At 29.2% G+C, this 25,551-nt stretch overlaps 1 protein-coding gene across 1 annotated transcript in view; it reads right to left on the minus strand.

Moving 5' to 3' along the window:
• Positions 1-25,551, minus strand: part of LOC129958583 (zinc metalloproteinase-disintegrin-like MTP8) — an 84,246-nt gene that overhangs the window by 15,368 nt on the left and 43,327 nt on the right. The window contains exons 2-8 of the mRNA XM_056071162.1: positions 9,242-9,330; positions 7,065-7,217; positions 6,151-6,233; positions 4,833-4,945; positions 1,930-1,988; positions 1,120-1,209; positions 117-188 (exon numbers count right to left, since the gene is read on the minus strand). Coding sequence (XP_055927137.1) covers positions 117-188; positions 1,120-1,209; positions 1,930-1,988; positions 4,833-4,945; positions 6,151-6,233; positions 7,065-7,217; positions 9,242-9,330 — 659 coding nt within the window. The remainder of the gene's footprint in view (positions 1-116; positions 189-1,119; positions 1,210-1,929; positions 1,989-4,832; positions 4,946-6,150; positions 6,234-7,064; positions 7,218-9,241; positions 9,331-25,551) is intronic.

Here is a 25,551-nt window from a genome sequence, read left to right on the forward strand (position 1 = left end):
GATGTTATAAGATAATAAGATAGCAATTTTTTTGATTCTGTCATTCTATCAAAAGTAGAATAACACACAGTGTAATTCTAAAAATAGTGAAAAGGAATCATTCTTTTGAAACTTACTCCATTTACGATATTCGCTATTTCTTTACTTCTCTGAAAAACTGCATTCTTATCTTGATTAAATTCTTTAAACTGAAAAATAAAATTTAAAAAGACATTGAAAAGAACAGTAACTTAAAAAAAGCAAATATGCTTTATCATTCAAACATTGAAAACAAAAGAAAAATTCAGATGCAATTTTTTCCTGGTAAATGAAAGAATTTCCTATATAATAACTTTTTATTATAGGGGAGGGGAAAGTAGCAAATCATCTTTTAGTAATTTTTAAAGGAAATGAATATTTATTCAATAAAGTTCATTCAATATAATTGAATTATAAACGAATGTCATAGAAGTAGACGCTTAAAATACATATTGTACACAATATTTATTTTTAACAAAAGTTTTTTCTGCACTAAATATTTTTCTTATTGATAATTTTACTAGACTGAAAATTTCCAAATCTTTGACTAAATAATAAAAATTCTTTACCGATTGATAAAGTTTTCATAATATTAATAACCGATTATTTTAAATATTTTTTTTATCCAAATCTCCTGCACTATTGTATTGTTTTTTACGGAAATGAAATGCTATTAAATTAACACTCAGGAATTTTGCCAGATGACGCGTTTCATAGTACTTTTGTAAACAGTTTCTTTTTTAATAACAAGAATGAAATGGGACATTAACAGTTAATGGAACTAAAAATTTAAACAATTTTAATTTCAGTTGGGAATTGTTGATAATTCTTTTCTACAATGTAAAAGGTTAACACAACACATGCAACCGACAATAACTATTAAGATAATTTCTTCTTGATATATTTTCTTGATATTTCTTGATATATTTTCTTGATATTTCTTGATATATTTAGCATATACTATAAATATTTTGGACATTAATACAAAAACAGATTGATAATACTCCAAATAAATCGAAGTAAAATAAAAATTATTTATTGCCAATTGTATTTAAAAACCTCACATATAAAAAAGCCTACATAATTTTTTTAAAAACTTACTTCTTTATTATCATTTACAATGATTAATTCCACATATCTAGATTTCCTGTTACTTTTATAAGGATCCTGGAGAACTGCAGAACGCCTATTCTGAAAGAAATTAATCTTCTTCAATGTTGCAGTCAAAACCACAGGAGTAGAGACATGAAATCAAATGTTAAGTATGCTGCATGTATAAAGGAATTACAGATAAAATCTACTGCCATATTATATATATGTAACAGATTTCCAATCGTGTCGGCTCTTTAATATGTAAACATTATTTTATGTGAAGCAGGATGCAGTTTTGAAGATACTTTTTACATTTTTAAATTCTTTTTAATCCATCGGGAAAGCATAATTATTTACAAGCAGAGACGCGGACACTGGACGTCCGCCACAGCGCATCACAAAAGCAGAAGGTGGGGAAGAAGAGTGAAATAAATTATCCCTCGTCTTATATAACATGGGATATGGATAAGGAAAATATTATTTTACAGTGCTAATATATTATTAAGATTCTGATAGGGATTTCTGACTCATGTCAATCACATGTAAAGGAAACACAGGGATCTTTTAAAAAGAATGTGCTTACTGGACATTTTATTACCCCTTCACGCCGAGCGTGTGAAAGTGTCGGCGTTTGGCCGATTCAGCAATTTTACTTAGCTTCTCTTGAATTAATTAAGTAGAGACAGTGGAATTGGATCAAGAAATAAGAGAATGAACTTACTATGGACTATAAATTAAGATAAAATCTTGGAAATTAATTAAATTGAAATTAAGAGTTTAAAATATCATTACATATATATATATTCAATATATATTTACCCTTTTAAGTTCTTCTAAAACTTGAGATTGAATTTCAAAGCCTCCTGTATCATGGAATCCTTCAAAGAAAAAAAAATATTTCAAACACTTTTATCCATTGTAAACTATTTCTTGGAAGAAAAATTTGTATTCAGATTTCAAAGCAAATTGCTCATAGTACACAAATTCAGCCAATAAATAACATTTTCAATAATAGAACTTAATTCGCTACTTAAAATAAGTTTGAAAAATTATTTGCATGCCATGAAGTTAAAATACGATATCCACCAGTGGAGGAGGATTCGTTCAAAGGAGGGAGGAGGATCAGGATAAGTCCAAAGGAAGGACATTATTTGCTATACTGGAGCAGGGGTTTAATGATTTACCCTCCCAAATTGTTGCCGAGTCTTAATCTTCTTGTTGAATAAACCATTGAATGCTTGGGTTTTAAAATATCTGTAGAGAATTTCTTTTTCTGTGTAAACTTGAAAAGTGCACAGCCACAATAATAAAGAACTAATTACCCTCAACATTGATAAATTTAACTTCAAATCATGCAATTATCTTTCATCAGAGCAACAATTAACTCAGGCTCAAACAAAGCACAGAAAAATAAGATCCAATAGTCAATTAAATCCTTGAATTCAATAACATATGTGTTATTTGTATACCTCAGAAACTTTTTCAAACAACATTTTTCTAAATACATCCATTAAAGAGGTTTTATATCTAAGAATAGTATATCAAATGCAATATATTTAAACATAAAAAAACCCTCATAATTTGAAGAATTTAAAACTGGACAGCCCAGTTCCCATGCCTACTTCCAGATATCCAATAATACATTTTACATTACAAAAAAAAAAAAAAAAAAAAAAAAAAAAAGACTTAAAATTTTATATACAAATATATTAAAAAAATAGACATAATCCAAAAAAGGGAGAAATTGCTATGTTTTATTGGACAATATAATATACCAGCTCATAGTGATAGTAGGTACTAATGCCATTCATCAAATTTTTCTTAAGAAGCATTTCTAAAATCATGAGACTTTTTAACTTATTCTGAAATATGACAGAGTGTCCATAATTTTTAACAATTCGCAATGTACAGCAATTTCTTTCGCATGAACATGCTGATACTCGTAGAATGCATGTAATTTTTATTAATCGATTCATTTTTAAAAATGCACATGCAACTAGAGAAATGTACTGCTGTAATCGCAATAATGCTTTCGGTTCAAATTCACCTCATTGCCTTTCAAAAACACGACACACACTCTCCAGTTTGATTTTAAATCTTTGGATTAGCTGCAGTACAAATAACCAAAAACAATTATATCTTCTGTCTTCAAAACTGATGACTAGGATACCAAGACATTTGTGCCTAACAGCGTCTATGTGTGAATATCCGTGCACGCACAGTTTTAATTTCGTAATGTCTCAAACGAAATAAAGGAAAATTGTAAAAACTCCAGTTTTAAGAAAAAATTTTCCCTCAGAATATATATGTACAATAATTTCAATTTATCTACGCTCTAAAAATAATTGTTTTCTATCTATTCGAATTTCGCTTCCACAAACGTCCGAGTTCACGAGCGTTTATTTTCCTACAGTGACTCTTAACATGTGCCCAACTAAAACGTCATATCAGCAGATTCAATTGTGAAATTATATAAGCTCAAAATACTATTTCAAGGCCTTCTCTTTCCCTGCTTCCTATCTTACTCTGCGGATTGCGTTTTCCGCCTGGCCATAGATGCAGCAAATCAATCTTGATAATATATAAAAATTGAATTTTTTTTTCCACACCATCATAAGGAATAAAAATTATTCTTAAAGAACTCCATGCCTGCTTCTCTTTAAATGAAGAAATGTTTTACAAAAAGTCGGCTGGATTGAATAAGCAAGAACGCAGTAACCTGAACTAAGACAGGTTTGGTGGAGTCGAAATTCTGAAGAAATTTCATTGCCAAACAAACTATATCCTGGTGGCTTTTTAGAAAACTTTCTTTTATGGAGTTTTGATTTCATTAATATCAAGTAAATAAGATAAATGTTGAAGATGACAAGAAACCAGATGGCTAGGTAACGCATCTGCTTGAAAACTAGTAGAGTCTTTTTAGTGTTTAATTTCAAAATCAAACCATATTTAAGAATTAGGAGAATAACCTGCCTAACATTTTTTTAGCCAAGCCAGTCGTGTGATCAGGCGGAATGAAAAATTCTTGCAAAATAAGGAATTTTGTAATAGAATGTGTATCCAAGAATGACAGTTTAAGCACTAGTAGATAGTATAAGTTATGGCAGTCAGAATTAACTGGAAATAAATGTACCATTTGCATGCAGGGGTTTAGGATATCATATATCGAGCGCTTAAGCGCGTCATTTCAGGTACACTTTCCAAGGCAAGAAAAGACCAAAACAAAGGGACTATTTTGGTCTCTTTTACCGCTTCTTTAACATTTTCCACCCGTCCCAACAGGAAGTATAACATCATAAAAGAGAGAAAAGGGGCTACAGCTGCCCCCTTTGAATACCCTAACTTCCATCGTTCCTCATGCTGCTTCTATCAATTAGTGTATCATTACAATCTTTTAAATGAATTATCGCGAGCTTTCTCAAAAACATAATTTGTTTATTTAAAGAATCAAAATGTATTTTAACTCAAATAAAAATATAAAAACCTATAAGTGATTGATCGACCTTAATAATACATTTAAATCAAATTTGAGAACGTTCAATTTTGAACATCCAAAATTGAAGTTCGTAGATTCCTAAAGACAGCAATAACACAGATAATACAAACACGATTGTAAATTGCTATGAAATATAAAAAAAATATGATACTAAAGTAACCACTTTAAGCAACATCAATTTAAGAAATAAAATTGCAAATGAAACTGCTTCTTTAGTAAAACTTACCACAAGTCAGATTTTGTGGTTTCAAATCAGAAGCTTTAAAGAGAAAATGGCCATCATCTGATTCACTGTCTGGCTGGATATAATGCAAATCTTCCCCATCATAAATAACACCACTGAAAAATTGATTTCCAATTAATTCATTCAGTATAATAAGATGCAAGAGCTTTATCAAGATATACAGTTATACCTGATAATTCACATAAATACCAATAGAAAACATTTTCTATTAATTTGTTGAAATGAAAATTTTAAGAATATTAAAAATAATTATATATATTTTATTAAATAAAATTCTGTTTCGTTTCCGTTTCAAATATAATACAAAAAGACAGGTAATGCAATTTAAATTCAGGAAAAATTATCTTAAAGGGATGTAAGAAATTCCAAATCTTAGCTGTTAATTGATTATTTAGTTCCGTGAAATACGATAAACATAATATTCATACGATATAAACAAAAATCCATTCCAAATGGAATATTATCTGTAAGTGAAAAAATAGACACTATTTAGACATCTTTTATTTCAGTCTTTTAAAAAAGTATAAATACTTCAACCCTGAACTATAGAGTTCAACTTAGGAAAGATTGATTTTCATTAGACTAATTTGGCAGATCAGCTTTCATCTTTAAACTTAGATTAGTTATTTGCATTTTAAGAATACTAATAATAATTATTTAATACTACATATATATCAACACTGAAATAAAAATTATTTGCAAAACCTTTAAAAACACACAAGATGGTGTAAAACAATATTTCAAAATTTCCGATATCTATGGCACACATTTGTGAAGCACACAATAACCATTTTTTAAATTATGAACTTGGTTTATTGTGATGCTGTTATATATAAAACATGTTTTAATTTTTAAACTCCATTCTGTTTTCCAACAATTGTTTGATACTGTAGCGATAGTTTGCTGATATGCATTAAATTTCAGTAACGAAAAAATTTCCCAAATGCAATAGTCACAAGAGTATTAATTATCTTTCGAATTTTTAAGTGTACTGTGAAGAAAAATTTGTTTCTAATTTGCAGAAATGCATAAACTTTTGATGTTTTTTATTTGAATAATAAACTTTATTTATTCATATTTACTAAGGTAATTTAGTTCAAAACAAAATATATTTCCACATATTTAATGAAGTATTATTTACAAATGTATTTTTGTACTTGTATTATTTGTAAATTTTGAAATGACGTATTTAATTTCACTGAAAAGAAAACAGACAGAAAAATTAAATGAAAAATTACAATCCCAATAGCTTGTGTATGGAAAGATGATTAAATGGCATTTTAAACTGGTTATACTTTACCTTATTCCATTACATGTGCTTATAGCTGCCCACGAATGGTTCATTCCTCGAACATGTCCTTGATAATGACAATGACTTGGATCCTTTAAATAGACACAATATTATTAAATTTACAATAAGATTAACAAAGATTGAAATGAAATGTTAAATCCACATAACTTCATTTAACACTCTAAAACATACACAGAATACAAAGTGTTTTGTACCTATCTCTACAATAATGACAATGATTGAAAAATTAACACAATGCAACAAATGAAAACTTAATTCTACTAACAGAAATACATAAGAACTGAAAATAAGGAATTTAAGGATATAAGAGATTAATTAACAGCAATGATTATATAACATTCCATAACCATATTAAAAAATCAATCTCTTTCACACTAAGCATCAAAATAACTCATGAAATCAATATATATTCATAACTACATTATTCATCTTGTACAAAAATTCATATACAAAATCTGTTTATTAACAATTTATTCTTAATAAAAAGGCATTCAAACATCCATTCTTTGTATTTCCTATGAAAATACAAACTGGAAATAATATGTATGAAACAATTAAATGGTAACACATAGCAAATATCAATAGAACTATGATGTAAATTATGCAATATTTTATAGCTGCTAGGAACAAAATAAATAAAATGAATCCTACTAAGGGATCTTCTAAAGTAAAATAAAATACAAATTTTGATGTAACCTAAAACGCTTCATCATCTAAATAATTTTCAGGCTTATTATTGCTTTATAATGAAGTAAACAGTATAACAATGCAAATTATACAATGATGTAATAACATTTAAAATATAAGATGTTTTTCCTACATTTTGGGAAAACAGAAAAGAATTCTTTCAATGTCTTTTCCAGGAGAAAAAGCCATATCAACATTAATAAAAAAGTACTTACATTTTTCATTGGCAAATGCGTTACAGAACTTCCATTTTCATGGTGTTTTTCAAAATAATGACTAGGAAATAAATTTTTATTCATTTGTAGATCAAGTACAAAGTTTTTTTCAAAGGCTACAAATCCTAAAGTCAATTTTTCTTCATTGCGAACCTAAAAAGAATAAAAATTAAATGAATTAAATAAAAACATTGAACATAAATGCCTTAATGTTCGTTTTTTATTTTAAATAAACCATACTTTGACAAGAAAGTTACATTACAAATAATAAACCATACTTTGACACGAAAGTTACATTGCAAATAATTTTCGGATAATAAAATTTCAAATGAAATAAAAGACGAAATGTAATTGTGTAAATTTATGTGGCGTCACAATCACAAGACAAATGCAACTGCGACAAATGTAAATAATGTAATGTCATCTAGAATCTGAACACATATTGTCTAAAGATAGGTCCCGTTCCCTTCTGCAACACGAACAATGGATTTCAAAATTACATTGACCGGCACATTTGACCAGAGTTATGGAAGAACCAGTTGATTCGATTGTTATTTTTAAACACCGTGAGAAATTGTCCTGTAATTGTTCGATCGAATTGCACATGCCATGTACCTTATGATACATAGTGTTAAAGCTGTACTTTACTAACAAATCATTGCTTACAAAATGCTAAATCGGAATCAAGTGATGATTCCTTTAATATATGCAATTCAGTTAAAGTGAAACCTGAATAATTTTAGGAGAAGTCAGTAAACTTCTTATAGCATTACAAAAATACATTTCGAAAAAGTTCCATAGTTATGGATATATCTGGGGAAAAATTTGTTTTCAAACCGATGAAAAACAACTTAATTTAAAGGCAGCTGTTTTCTTGCTGCGAAAGTAAAGTGAAACAAAAGAATGAAGAACATAAAACTATTATGTTGGTTCAAATGGATCATATGTATTTGCTTATTAACGTGAAAAAGGCTTCAGGATTAGTGTTACACAACCAAGCCAGAAAATGTATTATTATTCTACCAGAGAAATAAATCGTTTTAAAAGGGGAACGAAAGTGTAGCTAGTGAGCCGCCTTTATGATTAAATATGAATCTTCTCCCATTGTTGTTCAAATATTTTTTATAGGGAGGGGAGATTTAAAATTTTTATATGCCTAACAGTGACATATTTATGAGAACATCAGCTGCATGATGCGAGAAGCAATTATTGGAAATGAATTCCCTGAATTACGCATGCGCTCTGAATATTCTGCTATTATCATAATTACTGACAAAACATGATCTGATATATCGTGCAAGGTTTTTACACAGATTTTTTTTTTAACAGAATCGCCTTATTATAAAAAAATAATAATAATGTCCGAAACCACGTATTTAAATTAAGAAAAAATATCTCAACTGACGAGGCATTTATTATTTGAATATAATAACTGGCGAAAATAATACATATATAATGATACCATAAAGTATTGAGGGGGAAACGATCATGACAAAATGCACCCTAACATGCATCATGTTAAAAAAAATAATAATTAATATTAGTTTCTTCATAATTATTTATATCTGAGTTTCGATTTAAAATCAAATACAAATAATTTAATTTCATAACTTTAAAATCATAGTATGCTGTCCCCATTTCAAGGAAATGTTCAAAATATTAACTTAATTTTAAAACAAAGATTCCTTTTTTTCATATCATTATAAGAATAAGCAATAAACTCTCGCTTATTCGCAATTCTTAATCTCAAAATACTGTTAAAAGAAAAACTTAGCTCACAAATTTCAAAAAAAGCGTTTTAAAAACAAACGATCGATTTATTTTATAAAAAACGACACCAACAATTTGTAAGTAAAAAATCTACAGTTTATTATGTAATAACTGTATATGTAAGGCCTTTACTGTAATTAACATTTTCGTGTTGATTTTTATATTTTTTTCGGTCATTTTGAGGATTATACAAGAAGTTCACACCAATTCCATAAACTATTGGGAGTTTTATATGCAATACTATTAGGTTTGATGCATCATAAGTTTTTTTTTAATACTCCTGCACTCTTAGTACTTATAACTCGAATAGTTATTATTTAACGAACAACATTTTTCTGACATTATTATTTGTAGTAATCAAAGAAATGCCATTTTACACAAATAACATTTTTGAAAGAGTAAATTACCTTAACTGAATGTAAATCTCTCTTTTCTCTGGCTTCCGTATAAATAGCAGGTCGAATTACTGCATGGCCGTAAAATTGACTTCGTGGATCTGTAAAGGAAGATATATTATCTATTAATAATCAGTTTTATAATGTTCATAACATGCAGAATTTAAAATATAAAATAAAATTTGTTACTTTAGTAATATAAAAATGTTTAAGCAAAATTATCAAATACGAGATAAATGAAATAGCAAAGTTTTTTTTTTTTTTTTTTTTTCTAATTTCAGCAAATAATCAAATACCGAGTTGCCATATTTTATTATCATTGTTATTTTTATTTATTTATATTATTGTTATTTTTTGCATAAACAATAAACTCTCGATTTAAAAGAGAGAATGATGTTTCAAAAGGGGTGTTTTCTCACTCTCCTAATAGTTTTAAAGGTTTTTTTTTTTTTTTCTTTTTTTTTTTTTTTTTTTGTCACTGATATAATATGAACACTAAATAGTCTGCATTAACAAAGCCACTAATAGAATATGAACACTAAATAGTCTGCATTAACAAAGCCACTAATAGAATATGAACACTAAATAGTCTGCATTAACAAAGCCACTAATAGAATATGAACACTAAATAGTCTGCATTATCAAAGCCACTAATAGAATATGAACACTAAATAGTCTGCATTATCAAAGCCACTAATAGAATATGAACACTAAATAGTCTGCATTATCAAAGCCACTAATAGAATATGAACACTAAATAGTCTGCATTATCAAAGCCACTAATAGAATATGAACACTAAATAGTCTGCATTATCAAAGCCACTAATAGAATATGAACACTAAATAGTCAGCATTATCAAAGCCACTAATAGAATATGAACACTAAATAGTCAGCATTATCAAAGCCACTAATAGAATATGAACATTAAATAGTCTGCGTTATCAAATGTAACATCGTCCTTTAAATACTGTTCGTAACACAATTCACGATTTAACGAACCTGCTATCACGGAGGTTTTTAGAATATCATACAATTTTCAAATGCATTTTCTTAAAAAAAAAATGCAGCAAAGGAGAAATGTTTGATATATAGATGGTCCCTGAACAAAGCTCTTCCGAAACGACTAAATGAAATGATTGCACTTTTCGAAAGTGTAACAGGAGTCCATCAAAAATAAAGGGAGGGATGAAGTGATGACCTTAAAAAAATCGATAAAGAAAAAGAAAGCATGAAGGCTGAGAGAAAAGAATAACTACTTTTCTCTGATGTCATACTGCGAAAATAAATAATGTTAGTAACGCTGAGGCTGTTCGGATGCAAGAGATTTTCCTGCACCAAAAAAATTCAACTTTTAAACGAAATACTCTACCCAATGCATTGGATGCAAGGTCATGAAAATGTAGAAACATGCAGTTAGAAGCTCCGGAAAATGGTCTTTCAACATATTTCGAAGGACCCTCAAAGCCGGGCATTGTTGAAGCAACTCATGCTTGAAATGCTTAGTATAGAGTTTCGGAATGAAACAAGTACTACGCAAATAAATACATTCTCTAAAATAATTTAATAGGTGCAAACTGAAGGACAAATGAACAATTTGAAAATGGTATTATTACAATTTGCTTAAGTTCTTAAATTGTTGGAAATAGTTTTTTCATAACTGTTCAATGAAAATCACATAGGCAAAAATCAATCTTGTTTTTTTTTAAGAGTACATAAAATTTCTTACATTATTTTTTTTAATGAAGGCGATCTGAAGAAATTCATGCAAATAAAATTTATCATCAGAAAATACATTTTCATTTCATTTCAGGTATTCATTTTTAAATGTTTCTCAGGTTCGAAATAATATGTTATTTTCGAACTAAAACGTAATTAGCGTTAGTAAAGGAAATGAAACTGTAGGATGAGTGGTTGGAAAACACGTTTAAGTAGCTTTAGATTTACCCTCTTTACTGTTTCTCTTTCCGTTGCATGCAAAAGATTTTAGTTTTTATTTTGATGTCACAGACGAGGAGGTAATTTAATAATAAATTAGTAACGGCCACATTTACTAACTGCGTATTAAAAATTTATAAAAAAATAACATCTGCCATGATTGTGGCCAATACAGTCCTCGAATTTTCATATGAATCACCAAAAATGAATCGCGTCACATAAATAATTCAGTTTGTTTCACATATATCTTACACAGGATTCCGTGAAGAATTCTAAGTGGAGAAAGTAACTTAGGTTAACAGTTTTTTAATGAACTTGTAACTCGGAACAGTTTTTTTTAATGGAAATTGGCCTACCGCCAATTCCATTATAAAAAAACTGTTCCAGAACACATAATCCTTGAGTTAGGAAAACTAGACTTCCGACAACTGCGAAGTAAAAATACCCCCGACAGAATTCTTCATTAAAATTTTAATTCGTTCCTTCTTTATTAAAGTATAACTTATAAAAATAATATTAGAAGGAGTCTTTAACAATTCTCCTCTTTATTTTTAAAGAAAGCGGCCATATTTCCTACAATTAATAAAAACTGGACTTATCAAAATAAATGCATCTTATCAAAGCGTAATTCCTTCTACTCAAGTAGATCTTACAAATTCTGAAACAAAAATTATTTTAGTGAGACAAGGGAATAGTAAATGATACATTGTGGAAACAAAAACATTAACTTCTGCACAAAAAATCTTTCAACGAATGATTTATCAAACGCTAAGCACTGCCAAAAATCTACCGAAACATTTGCCAAAATCCTCCAACAAAATGCCTTCTACTTGTTGTCTTTTTTGTTACCCATTTGTCTGTAAGTCAAGGCAGATTGTAATGTCTTTTTAATTCAGACATTTTTTTCAAAACTGTATAAAACCGCATAGTAAAAACATAACAATCTTAAAAATAAAAACCCTTGGAAATGCATAACATAAACTAAATAAATTTGTGAAATGTTTGTGAATTGAATCTTCAGAAATCGTTCCACTTCTTGACTTAAATCAAAGCAAGCTTTTATCGACTTGTTTCATGAGTATAAAAGACAGAATTTTAATGTTGGTTTTTCATTTAATTTTTGATGCGAAATTTTGTGCAGCTGACAAACAATATTTTAATATTTCACGAACTCAATTACCAACGGCAATAGAATATCTGAAAATTTTCAGAGCATAATCATTAGTTAATTTTAATTTCATTTGTAGAGCCATCTGGTACTAAATTTGAGAGAAAGAAATTTACTTTAAGACGGCATAATATTTATAATAATAAATTATGAAATATATAAAAAAGTCAAAATAAAGTTTTTTAAATAAATTCTTATCAATACAGTAAAAAAAAAAATAATAACCAATATCAAAACAATCCAATTCAATATAAAGACGTAAAAATGCCAGGCGATTAATAAACAGCATAATGAAGACACAACATAAATCAAATTCTTAAGCATTCATTAAAAATCAAATACATCAAAAATTTGATTAAAATTCCAATTTGCCGATAGTATTTTTAAAAAACAATACTAATTTCTGCCTGCTGGTCAGCGTCCCTTTTTAATAGATTTCTAACGACAGATTTATTTATTCAAGAGAACGAAATTCTAAATAAATTTTAATATAAATTGTAAAAGCAGATACTTGAGAATTACTGACTAAAAAGTGCAAAAATCACGAAAAACAAAAGTTTCAAGTGAGAAAAGATCGCAAAAATATATTCCGAAATTGATAAATCCGAAGAAGCGTGTAAACAACAAACCAGAAGAAAGTCAGCAATGCATCAAAATCTTTCTATCTCACGAAAGGATCACGAAGTATTCCCATTAGGTTGATCAAGTTGATAAAATCATGTTGAGTGCATGGAACACACGCGGGAATACGCTTTCAAAAAGGAAACGACTCGACAAATCTATTTATGCAACCAAAGCAACCACCCTAATAAAATCTTTTTAGAGAAATGAAGAAATGGGATCTCTGTGTTTACTTCCTTTTTTATATATCTGTCATTTGTAAACAATTTTGTAAACAGAAGTGTTGAGATCTAGCCATCTTCTTTTCCTATCGAGTAGCGAGTGTGATTTTTGAGGTCGATTAGTCATCGATTCCAATCTCACAGCAGAGAGGAAGAGGCGTTTCACTGACAGATGCCATCAGGAATATCTAAGAGTAGATCAGGTTTCAGGAAGTTTCCCTCAACAGAGGGTTTATTGAAAGACGGGAGGGGATATCATCTGATACTGTACAGAACTCTGAAAAACATTCCTCTCCAGTAATAGATTCGAATTACTGAAAATTAAAAGAGTACAAATAAGTAATATTTACTTAATACTTGCCGTTTGTAAGATGTTTTCTTTTAATTTAAATATAGCGTGGATTTGTTATAATATCCCAGAAACGGAAAACAGACGTTATACTGAACAGACTGATGTAACAGACTTTTAAATATTATACAACTACCCAAAAGAAACTTGTGCAACTTTGCATATTTAAGCATGTAGATACCAAATAAACCCGGGCCAAGGAAATAAAATATCCACTAACTTATTTATGGAACCTAAGACATTCTGCACAAATTAAATTTGGTGAATTGTTGTTTGTGTTTCAGGTCTAAAATACACCCACCCTCGGCCTCTGGATTTAAAAAAAAAATTCTAAAAACAAAGCAAAATAATCAAAACTGTATTTTATAGATTTCAGGATCTATAAAAGGCAAGTACCGAAGATAATAAAAAGTGCACAGGAAAAATATAAATAAAAAGAACCTACTGTCAAGGAATTTATCAGTTGCCTTTTAGAAAAATTATAGACGTTACTCTTGGAGAGAAATATATAGTGGCGAATAATCAGTTATATAAGTAAAAAAACCAAAGACATTATCACATACAGAAAAAAGTTAATGCAGTTATTAGTCTACTGTTCTTTTAATCGCTTTCCAAGCCTTTCGTTCATCATCATGAAAACAGAATAAGTGTTTATAGGTTAAGGGGGGGGGACAAACATTGGATTATAATTCGTAGTAAATGGTGTTCTCAATAACATAATAAATTTACTACATGTTTCAGATTACTTAGTGAGTACACTCCATTTAATATAAAGTAGCGCAAATCGTCAATACCTAAAGAATCATCTCCAATGTTATTCAACGCGATTTCTTGCTGCGCAAAAGTATAAAAGAAACTTTCATAAATCCAGCTCATAATGCAAAAATAAATTTAGTAATATTCTTGAAACAAATGTTTCTATATAATTATTAATAACTTTTCAAGCAGAAATAATCTGTAATACTTCCCACACACGAATCCGTTGAGAACCGCTAATCTGTCTGTTTTTTTTTTTTTTTTTTTTTTTTTTTTTTAATTCTTTAATTCTTTTTGGGACTCAACCAAGAATTAGAAACCTTGGGAAAAGTTCTCAAAGAAGAGGTGCAGATCTCACCCAGAAGAGATGCTTAAAAGCTTTATTTCTTAGTGACTGATTAGTGAATTTTTCATCTAAATTAAATTGGAACACTTTTACAAGAAAGTCCATTTTAAAGGTATTGTTTTCATGTAATGTTATTAGGAATCTACTCATAATAAAATATTCTAAAGCTCACACGAAGAGTCGAGCCCTTTTCACAGAATATAAGAACAAATAGCTAATGTACGAGGCCTAGTTTATCAAAAAGAAAATATCCTTTTCAAGCTGAAAAGTTCTATTTTAGTCAATCGAGAAAAGTTCCTGATAATATGCATGTATATTGAGAAAAATACAAAACAAACATTTTACAAATATTATAAAGAAAGATTCTTTTCACTAACTGATCGGAGAATCAAAATAACTTAAATCAAATTCGGCTCACGTAGAAGACATCGAGAGTGGGTTCAAGAATTCACTCAGAAAAAAGAACAAAAACAAATAAACGATAATAAAAATAATCAAATCGTTATTTCAAATCCAACCACGTATATTTCATGCCTCGTCTATTTTGGAAAACTGAATAGCGCGAAAAAACATCTTTTTGAATGTATACAGCATGAAGAATGCAACACTTCGCTTACTATCTTATTTTTATGAATAGACTACAAATACGGAAGCAGAATAGCATCTAATGTCATTGATTTTTTTTCTTCAAAATTCATATGATACCAAAGATTAGATAACTGGACCCAGTTTAAAACTTGTCTATCATTAATAATAAATGAATCACAGATAATAGTGTTAATTTAACAGAACAAATAGCTACAACAATATTATTTAATAAAAAAGAAACATTTTACAAAGCAATATGAATGAATCGTGCTTTATTTTCCGCTCAAAATCTACATAAAAAAATTCTTTCCCAAGAGCAATGAACTTTTTCTATTTTTTTTTTTTTTTTAAATATTTAAGGAAAAAAGAAACTTTTGTTACATTTAATAAATAGCGTAGTAGAACTGAAATGTTGCATAGACATCGAATTCCAGAAATCGAATGACATCTTTTACAACAGTTTATATGGCAACATCAAAAATTATATTTGCAATAGCTACGTTGTAAATATAATAGGGAAATTGCTAGTAATTTGTGACACAGTGGAACAAATAAATAAATAAATAAAGAAGGAAGAACTACTTTTATAATTGAATTCATTTTTTTAAAAAATCAACGGAAAAAATAAAAATATTTCAGTGAAAGAAATTCGGAAAGTAGTATTTGCTACAAAGGGCTTTAGATTAAGAAATAAAAATAGATAGTACATATAAATGTGCGATACATAATCTTTAAAATTTTATTAGTTCAATGTCAAAATTCTCATATTCATTTCTTAATTTCGAATCAAGAAGCGGTAATAACCAACCTAGAAGGCACATTTTATGTATACAAAATAAAAATCTGAAGTTATCGGTTATAAACATGCCATGCTAAAAGAATGTCATTTGTTTATGCACGTCAGTGACCTAAAAATTTTTTAGATATTTCCAAACGATTTTAAAACACAGGGAGGAACTGAACAAACTAGAGTACTTATTTTGGATCATCAACCATGACCTCTAGATTGAACAGGAATTCCAGACTACGCAGATCTTTTAAACAATGCTTTAGAAAAGGCTATAATACATCATTTTTGTTTTGTATTGCAAAGAAACAGGAAACAACCGAGTCAAAACTAGACAGGTCTTATCAAAACAAACAAGAGTAATGTGACCACTAAGGGTTGTCGGATCAAATATTATTGTCTTTTATTTTTCTGTTTTCCACCTGTTCAACCTCGACAAAAAGGTAAGTTTATTAGTATCTCATTTTGGTTTTTCAGAATACGTTTCATAAACTAATTATCAGAATCACATATTAAGTAAATTGAGAAGGGGGGGGGTCGTTTACAACTAGTCATTGCTTAAACCCTTTTGTAGCTTGCGGCTACATTTTTTTAAAGCTATTCGCCAATTAAATACGATGCAAAATCTCACGCGCACAGCTGTGTTAAAAATTGCGTTATTCATAAAAATCTGCATCTAAAATTAAGCAAAAATCGGGGGTGGTAAAATTAGTTTCGTGAATTTCTTTTTTTGTTCCGAAGAGAGGAGAAACGAATAATTAGCTTTTGGATTCCATACATTCATCGGAATTTCACTACAGCTGTTTCTTTAATTCGCAAGTGCCATCCGGTATGCAACACAACTGTAAACTGGCATTTTTTCTCTCCCCCCCCACCCCATGTCTGGCTCTTGCGCCATTAAAACCGACAACCAACCACACCACCCCCACTTTATGAAGATATTTCACCTCTGAGAGAAGGAGATTTAAAAAGTTGATTTCTAAAAGTAGTGAGAAAATAGAATCTCATATGAAATATATTCGAAAATGGGAGTTCACCCGCCAATATCTGTTACGAAAAGAGATAATTGAAACTCAATAGATTTTATCAGTAGAATTTTGAAATTCATCTATTAACAACCACTTATCAATGCTAACATAAATGCATGCGCGCATATGTTCCAAAATCTCATGAAAATAAAAATAAAAAATTAATAGACATTAAAGATCCATTTTCTTTTTTATCTAAATAAAACAAACTTAAAAGACACTAAATCTTATATTTATATTGCTCAACAATGAAAGAAACTTCTTAATTTAATGGCTTAGAACCATTCAATACTGAAAAGATCGCTTAACAGTAGGGTATATGGAACAACAGATGTTTTGTGTGAATTTCGTTTTCGGCAACTAACAAGGAGCATCTGAATCGTCTTTAAATGCGCGCATTGTTTGCATTTGTATAGTTTGATATGAAACATAAGGCAATGGCCTCAGTCAGCAAATATTGAAGCAGCTGCATAAACATCGGACGGAAATCAAAAGAAAGATTGCTACATTCGCGGAAAGATGAAGTATTAAAAAAGTGCCAAATCAGATTCATAAAATCAGCGCGACATTTACTCGATTGCAGCTGCGTCTTCATTGCCACCCTCTGTTTTAAACGATGCGACAATCAAGCGTCTTTTTATTTGGTGGTTCTGTTCTAGCTTTTCAATCTTCTGTAAAATTAACTTCGTCTATGTTTTTGGATTAAATTCTACTGGAGGATTTTCAATTCTCAGTTGCTTAGTGCATTTCTCTTCAGACTTTCAAGAAAAGCGGCAACAAAACCTATTTTTGGATTTCGCCGCAATTTATTTAAGTCTTAAAACTTTTAAATGTGGCAGCACTTAATGTGGATTTCATAAGATTCGCACATTTAAATATCGTTTTCTAAGGATAACACGTTAATGGTTCTACAGACAGATTTGCAATGAAATATGCTCATATTTCAAAGCCTCTTCGTATATATAATACACCATATAAGATTTACCATCTGTTTTTCGAACATTCACACAAAATCATCAATCTCAAATCATTATATTTTTTTCTCTTTTAAGCTATACATTGCAGAAAAAAGGTAATCTGCAGCTTTTATTGTTTTATTCAATGGGCATGATGATCGAAAATTCTGTGCTCTTACGGAAATTGCATGCACAAAATTTTACAAAAAGCCACAATTGCAATTGGCAAAAAAAATTCATTTAAAAGGCAGACACATCATTGTAGAATTTTCTTCTTTGGTTAATTTTTTGCTTCCTTGGAACGCGAAACACCAGGGTTCACTGTTATGACATTAAGGATTAATTTGCAAGTACTTCTGTTGAAGCCTTTTGAGGTCGGTAGTCAAGTGTTGTAAGAGCTACATTAAGAATCAATTCAACTCAAAGACACTCCAGCGAGAGACCTTTTCAAACAAATGAACGGCTTCCGAGTTTGAAGAACAGAATTCGTCACTCTATTTGAGTTACATAACATTCATAAAATATGGAATTTGCCACTGTGATGCCAACTGAAATATTGACATATCAGCAATGAACTTCAAGACATGCAGAAAAAGAAATGCAATTCTAATTAAACATGCAAACAAAATTTTTATATTCATTATTTTTCTAATTGTTGATGTTTTTTTTCTTACAGGAAATCTGAATAAAAATCAGAAATATTAGTTTTGCCGATAATAATGTCAACTATAAAATGTAAATAGCGCTTTAAATTATCAATATACCTTTTAACGATTATCCTTTAATTAAATTAATTTTCATCTAAAAACTTTTGAAAGTATTGGTAAAGTCATATGAAAAGACAAGACATAAATCAAAGAAGCGGATTTCTCTGACATTTATTGACAAATATTCTTGAAAAATAGTCAAAACTTCAAGTGGGGATGGAATTTTTATTGGTTTTCACGGTATATTTGCGATAACTTTGAAAGATCAGGATTCAATAATTTCTACCGTAAGCTCAGGCATCACTAACGTCTCTCGTTATTACAAATGAAGAAAATTGTTAACAATTGCTGTTATGGAATTAATTAAAATATTTTATAACAAATATAATCTTAAACAAAATATAGGAAGCAATCTTTCTTAATTTGAAAATTACATAATAACTTAGTGGTATAGCGTGTTGTTGTTTTTTTAAATCTTTAAAGCACTTAGTTCGCACATAAAAATGCAAGAAACTTAGTGATTTCTTCTCCATATCTCTTTCTTTTTAAAGATATTAAATGAAACGATATTTCCAAAGCATTTCTGGATATGATAAAAATTATTTCCATTTTCCTAGAAAAACTTCTTTGAAGTATTCCAGAATAGAATTACTTTATAGATGCATGCAATAATTCACGAATTTCACAAAAAAAGAATGAAACTGTAAATCATTTGGAATATCATATAGAACAATAACACGACTTGCTACGACTTACTTAAAAGTTTCAATACTCTTCGCAAGAATTTAGACATTTCCTTTTATTGTTCTCAATAAAACTTAAAAATTCGAACAAAGGAACACATATTTTAAATCTGAAATGTTATTCAAAAATGATGAATTTATTATTCTTTCAGGGAAGAAAAAATATAAATGAATGAATGAAAGCCATCGAACAAAGTCAAGAATGAAATTTATTTCAACATGAACTTTGTAAAAACCATCTTCAGAACTCTTCTTGTGCATGAGTGATCTTTATAACAAACGAAGTTTAGCGTGTCCAAGCTTAATGAGTTTTCAGTTCTTTCTTGCGAAGAGGAAGTTAACATTTATTTCTAACGGCAGCGATCAAGACATCTGCTTTAAAAAAAAATAAGATGACGTTAGTGGTTTAGTTGCTTAGAATGCCCTAAGCGGCAAAAACCCATTTCCTCCAAGGCAGAACATAGGATCACGAAAACCATCCTTTCAGTTAATCAAAGGCGATGGGACGGTTTTGCTTCTTTACTTAATCATCTGTCTTAAAGTTAAGTGCATTATCAGAAATATCGATAAATATATCACATTGATAACCTAGTTTTAATAGGTTGACTGCGGTTCGTGACATTCGTTTCTTAAAGCAATAAATCAGGTACAAATGAACAGCTCATTATATACATAAAGTTTCCACGAATGACTTCAGAAATTTTTCATTCAAAACGAAAATTCATATTTCTCTAAAAATATAGAGCTGGAACAACAGAAATTAAAAGGGTTTCAACATATAAATACAGGTACACCTGTGGTCTTGTATCCATGACGATGCGTCATACTAATGCGATTGTTTAAGAGAAACCACAGTGGTAATGGACGATTCATGACTAGTTATGACTCATTACGAAATAAAAGACTTTTAAATTATCTCTGTATTGCAAACAAAAGTCTCGTGATAGTTTAGATGGTTTTAAAACATTGTCATTTCAGAGGATTACACGGAATTTCCTACATCAAGATTCTCCGAAATAGAATGTTAAAAATATCAAATTTATCTGGCATATCTCTTAATTTATGCAATAGAATGTTTTCTCAGTAATTTATTAAAAATAACATTTCCTAAATTTTATCTAATAGTGACCCTTTTGAAACAATAAAAACATTCTGTAATATCTAGAACAAACCTAATAAGCAATAAAAAGCACCAATTAATAATAAATTTAATATGAGTCGACGAATAGTATATTTTATAGCTCCCAGTATATTTATAGATGTATATTTAGAGAACAGTAAATTTATAGAAGTTCTTTAATATTTATCCTTTCATGATCGCAAATATAATGTCGAAAGTTAATTTTCATTCTAACCAGATAAAGATAGATTTTTAATACTGAAAGAGGTGACACATCAGTTTCAGATGACAGCTTTCGTGTATGCTACAAAATTTCACGTGATTTTCAATTTAAGTTCAATGCTTCTATTTTGGGCAGTTATCAATGGTTTAAGAAGTTGATTGCGATTGACGACACATTTTTAAGAATACTACAGAAATATTAAAAGATGCAAGTAAGAAAAAAAATCAAATTCTTATTTACAAATGGATAAGAAATTAAAACTGATTCTGCAGTTTTAGTCTGACATCCAGATAAATTCAAAGATTCGATTGATTATTTAAAATTAATAAAAGTGCAGTTTTCTCTATTTTTATTTTTAGAAACAATATGGATTACAGATACAATTCTAAAATATTCTCAATCAATGTTTGAGTAAATTTCATCAAGTTTTCAATTCATCTATCAAACTTATAAATATTATTTTCTAGAAACAAAAAAATATAAAAAGAACAAGATAAAATTTTAATTTTTTGAAATTTAAAAATTGATATGATTAAAAGAGAGGTTATATAAACATGAATTCTGTAAGAACAAAGAAAAGCGTTAAATTTGTAAGCTATCAACTGGAATGGATACTCATTTCTCGTAAAATTTCAAAACAGGACGTAAATTTCACAAGGCAAAAAAAAAAAAAAAAAAAAAAAAAAAAAAAAAATCACCTAGAAAACAAGCGACTATTATTCGAGTCAAAAACACGCACATATTTTGAGATAATTCGTAAAATATATATTCATGAAAACAATATGGAGTATATGCTCATGAAAACAACAATTCAACATGTTACAGTCACGATTTACTACAGCTTCGCGTTAATATCTATTCTTTTCTAGTCTGCGCTGACTCATCCATCAAGGGAATGTGCTTTTTGGAAATGACTTGATGAGTAATACTAGTCTGAGATCTGCTTACAAATGAAGTAAGTTAGTTTACACATGCATATGTCTACTAGAAAAAAGTTAAAAGAATTTAAGATTTTAAAAAGAGTGAAAAAAATTTAAAAATCCAAGGTGACTCACAATGGACGTAGCTTATGGACGTCAATTCCCCCCCCCCTCTCTTGCTTTCGCAGTTCCTTTTCTTGTCTATTAGTTTAGCTATTGTAACTAGCATATTTGTGATTACACTTCTGATCATGGATATAAAAAAATATGATGTACTTGAAAAAAGATCATTTCTGAAAAAATGTTAAATTCAAAATGTTAATACTGCAGACACAATTCATTCATTGAAATACGAAAGATTTTCACAGTATAGCAGAAAAAGTTTTAATAGACAAAGAATGGCTTAGGTCTTTTATTGTGAATTACCCACAAATCAAGAGACTAAAAGCGAAATCAGGAAATCCTCTTGATCCCCATGGGAGAAAAGAAATGGGGAGATACAGCTTCTGTTTAGTAACACATATCGTCGCTGTTATATTAAAATGCATTATTTAAAAAATTGCACTTATAACACATAGGACATTTTGGTATGACAGCTGGAATACTAGTGATACATAGTATTTTGCTTTTAATCTACAACTCGAGTTCTAAGCTAATCAAGTATAAGAATCTGTAGACAGAAGCAACTTAGACTTACGACATTTTGACATAGCAACGACGATATGTTAAGAATCATAATGAAAATTTGAGAATAAATCTTATGAACCCGAAGCGATTCATGAACTTAACATACAAGCCGCAAATCTTTGATTAAAAAGATTCCCATGAAAAGCTATTTCAAGAGCATACATCAGAATCCTCATTTTTGTAAAATGAAGTGTTTAGTGGCTGTACCAAACCGCAGATTCACACTCGCAGACTGCATCAAGTTGGAGTCGTTTAAGCCTAGCCCAAGTAACGCAGAAGACCTTCGACCATTTTATCGGCCAAACTTTATTTTTTTCTCTCCCACACTTCGTTAATTCCAATTTAGAGAATGGGTTCAGCGAGTTAGATGATAAAATGCAATCTTGCTCGAAATGATTTAAGCTCCAAGTTCAAAGCGCGCGTCAATTCGACTTCTTTGCAATGGAACCCGTCATTTAGCGGACTGTAGGTCGACTGGGGAAAAACCACGACTTTGATTTCCTTTTCCCCGCTCGACTTCACCTTCAAATTGGACGAAGCTTAGACGATGACCTCGTCAAGTTCACCAGAGGTCATTCTGACGGGGAGAAAAACCTCCCTCCCCTCGCCTCCCAGTTTTGATGAGGAAAAAAACCGAAGTGCTTTAAGCGCGCAAATCAAAGCGGGTGGTAAGTAAACGCGGAAAGCATGCTGTTTGTCAAAACTGAAACGCTTGCTTCCAAATTTGACCTCGTGCGAAAAGCAGCAAGTTTCTCGTAAACACCAAGGAGAATGAAAAATTCAATTTCAATCAATGACCGAGTTTTACACAAATCGTATAATGCTTTTTGAGCAGGTGATATATTACTAAATTCAAAAATGTGATGAAACATTAACAAATCAGATATTTAAAACAAATGAATATTAAAAAATTGTTTGTTTTAAATAACCGATTCTGCTAATTTTTAAAAAGAAGTTGGCATTGGGAAAAATAAAGCATTCAATATTATAGTAAAAGATTATAAATAAATGAACCATTTAAATACTACTGCTAAAAGGATTGGCCTTCAATCCAGGCTTATTTTCAACTCTTAACCTTTAGAATTGCGTTACTACTGCCTAAAATATATAAAATGATTTTAATTTTTTTATTTATTTCATCAAGTGATAAATTTTTGTGCTTCTTTTTTCTTCAGAATCAAAGATTTTAAATAGAACGAAAGTTTTTCTTTCATTAATTTCCTCGTAAATAGAACTAAATAAATATTAAAACAGAACTAAATCATTTTTTTACGATTCTTCGTGATCAACAATGTTGAAATTAATCGCAAATATTTTTTAATTTAAAATTTTCAAAAGATAAAGTAAGTATGTTATTTCTTTCATGCACAACTAAAAATAAATGCTTATTTAAAAATCCAGTAAATTTTAATTACTTATTCCACTCAAATGACTTAACAATTACGACATTTAGTTATTTAGTCATAACAATTATGGCATTTAGTTATAAAATCAATTCATATATATTATTTTTAAGATGGTATCTTGTAAAAGCATAACTTTGCAGAGTTTATATTATTATGATGATTCAAATTTGGTTGGATTTTAAAAAAGTTAGTATTTGACATGCAGTTCCACAATCTGCAAACCTTCAAGAAAATTAGCAGCAATTCCAAGATTATGAATTTGATTAAACATATGAAAAACAATTTTGCCTTCAAGCAAAATGTTTCTTTTTTTTTTTTTTTTTTTTTTTGCAGTACTTGCAATAATAATTAACAATTTCGTCAAGACTGGATGCCAGTGCGCTTTACATACCTTGTTTTAAAATACACTGTAAACAAAATAAAAACTATCTTACTCTAAAAAAAACGGGGGGGGGTCTGATTTTTAAACAAAGATAAAACTTCAGCACTTTGGCATTCTTCCAAAATTTAGAACGATATCTAATTAAAAAGTTGAAGAAAAAATAAATTTTTCACGTAAGTTAAGTGAAGAGAAGGCATTTCCACTCTAGAATATTACATAAGAAAATACGTTTATCACTGCATTATTTTTCCACCGTTTCGTTTTCAGCTGCTATCAAATGCTGAAACTCGTGATCACAATCCAAGACGAGATGGAACAGCTGTTCTCAATAAACTAATATAAAGTATCGTAAACATTCATCAGCAGGCGAAAGAAAATAATAATAATAAAAAGAAGAAGAAAAATTTAACTGTTGATACAACTTTCAGTAAGTCTACAATTTAAAAGAGAATTGTATTTGCTGAAAATTAGGAATGAAATTTAATGACAGAAAAATGGTTTCAACAATTCATAACAATTAATGTTTTTATTAAACCTTTCGCTTTGAAAAAGCAATTTATTAGACATTTAAAGCAATATATTGGGGGGGGGGGAATCCTAACAGAACTAGTTAAAAAAGGGGGAGGGCATTTCCCAGATAAATATGCTATATGGATACCCTTTGAGGTTAAAATTAAGTTACAAGAGACCATATTTTTATTTTTGACCTACTATTGAATAAATTCGTTCATAAGTTATACGAAGTCATACGAAAGAAATGAGTCGTGTCATTTCAAAAATGTTATACATCAGCTCATTACTGCTTTAAATGAAAAAAATAATAAGCTTAAGTTTAAGATAAAAAATGAACAAACAATAATAGAAGGCCAACTTTAAATGATGTTACTATTGTTGTATAATTCTTCCTTGAACACCATATATTCGATTCGAAGCTCAGGCCAGTAAATTTAAAAACTGCAAATCTGCATTGGGCAGAGGAATACAAAAGAAACATTCTTATTTATATAAAATATGCTAAATTTACACAATGTTTCAAAACAATGCATTTTTAAATAACCTTTACATCTAAACCGAAAGCAATTTTTATTATTTTAACACATTTTCAGTTTTATATCTTTTATAACTTTAACGAAAGACATAAAATAAAAAGGAAACACACAATAGTTTGATTATCATTTTTATTTTTCGGTCTTCTCTCCAATATCTAGTAATTTCTAATAAAAAGATACAATTATGACGATTTTTAATGAATGCACTGAAAGTAAAGAATAATTTACCCAAAACAGATCACTGACAACTTCACTATTAAAACGAATTATGTTAGCAGTAAAAAATTTCTTTTTATCATTTTTTTTATTTGCCATAGTTTCAATTTAGA

Source organism: Argiope bruennichi, chromosome X1 (genome assembly GCF_947563725.1).
Source record: "Argiope bruennichi chromosome X1, qqArgBrue1.1, whole genome shotgun sequence".
Lineage (NCBI taxonomy): Eukaryota > Metazoa > Arthropoda > Arachnida > Araneae > Araneidae > Argiope > Argiope bruennichi.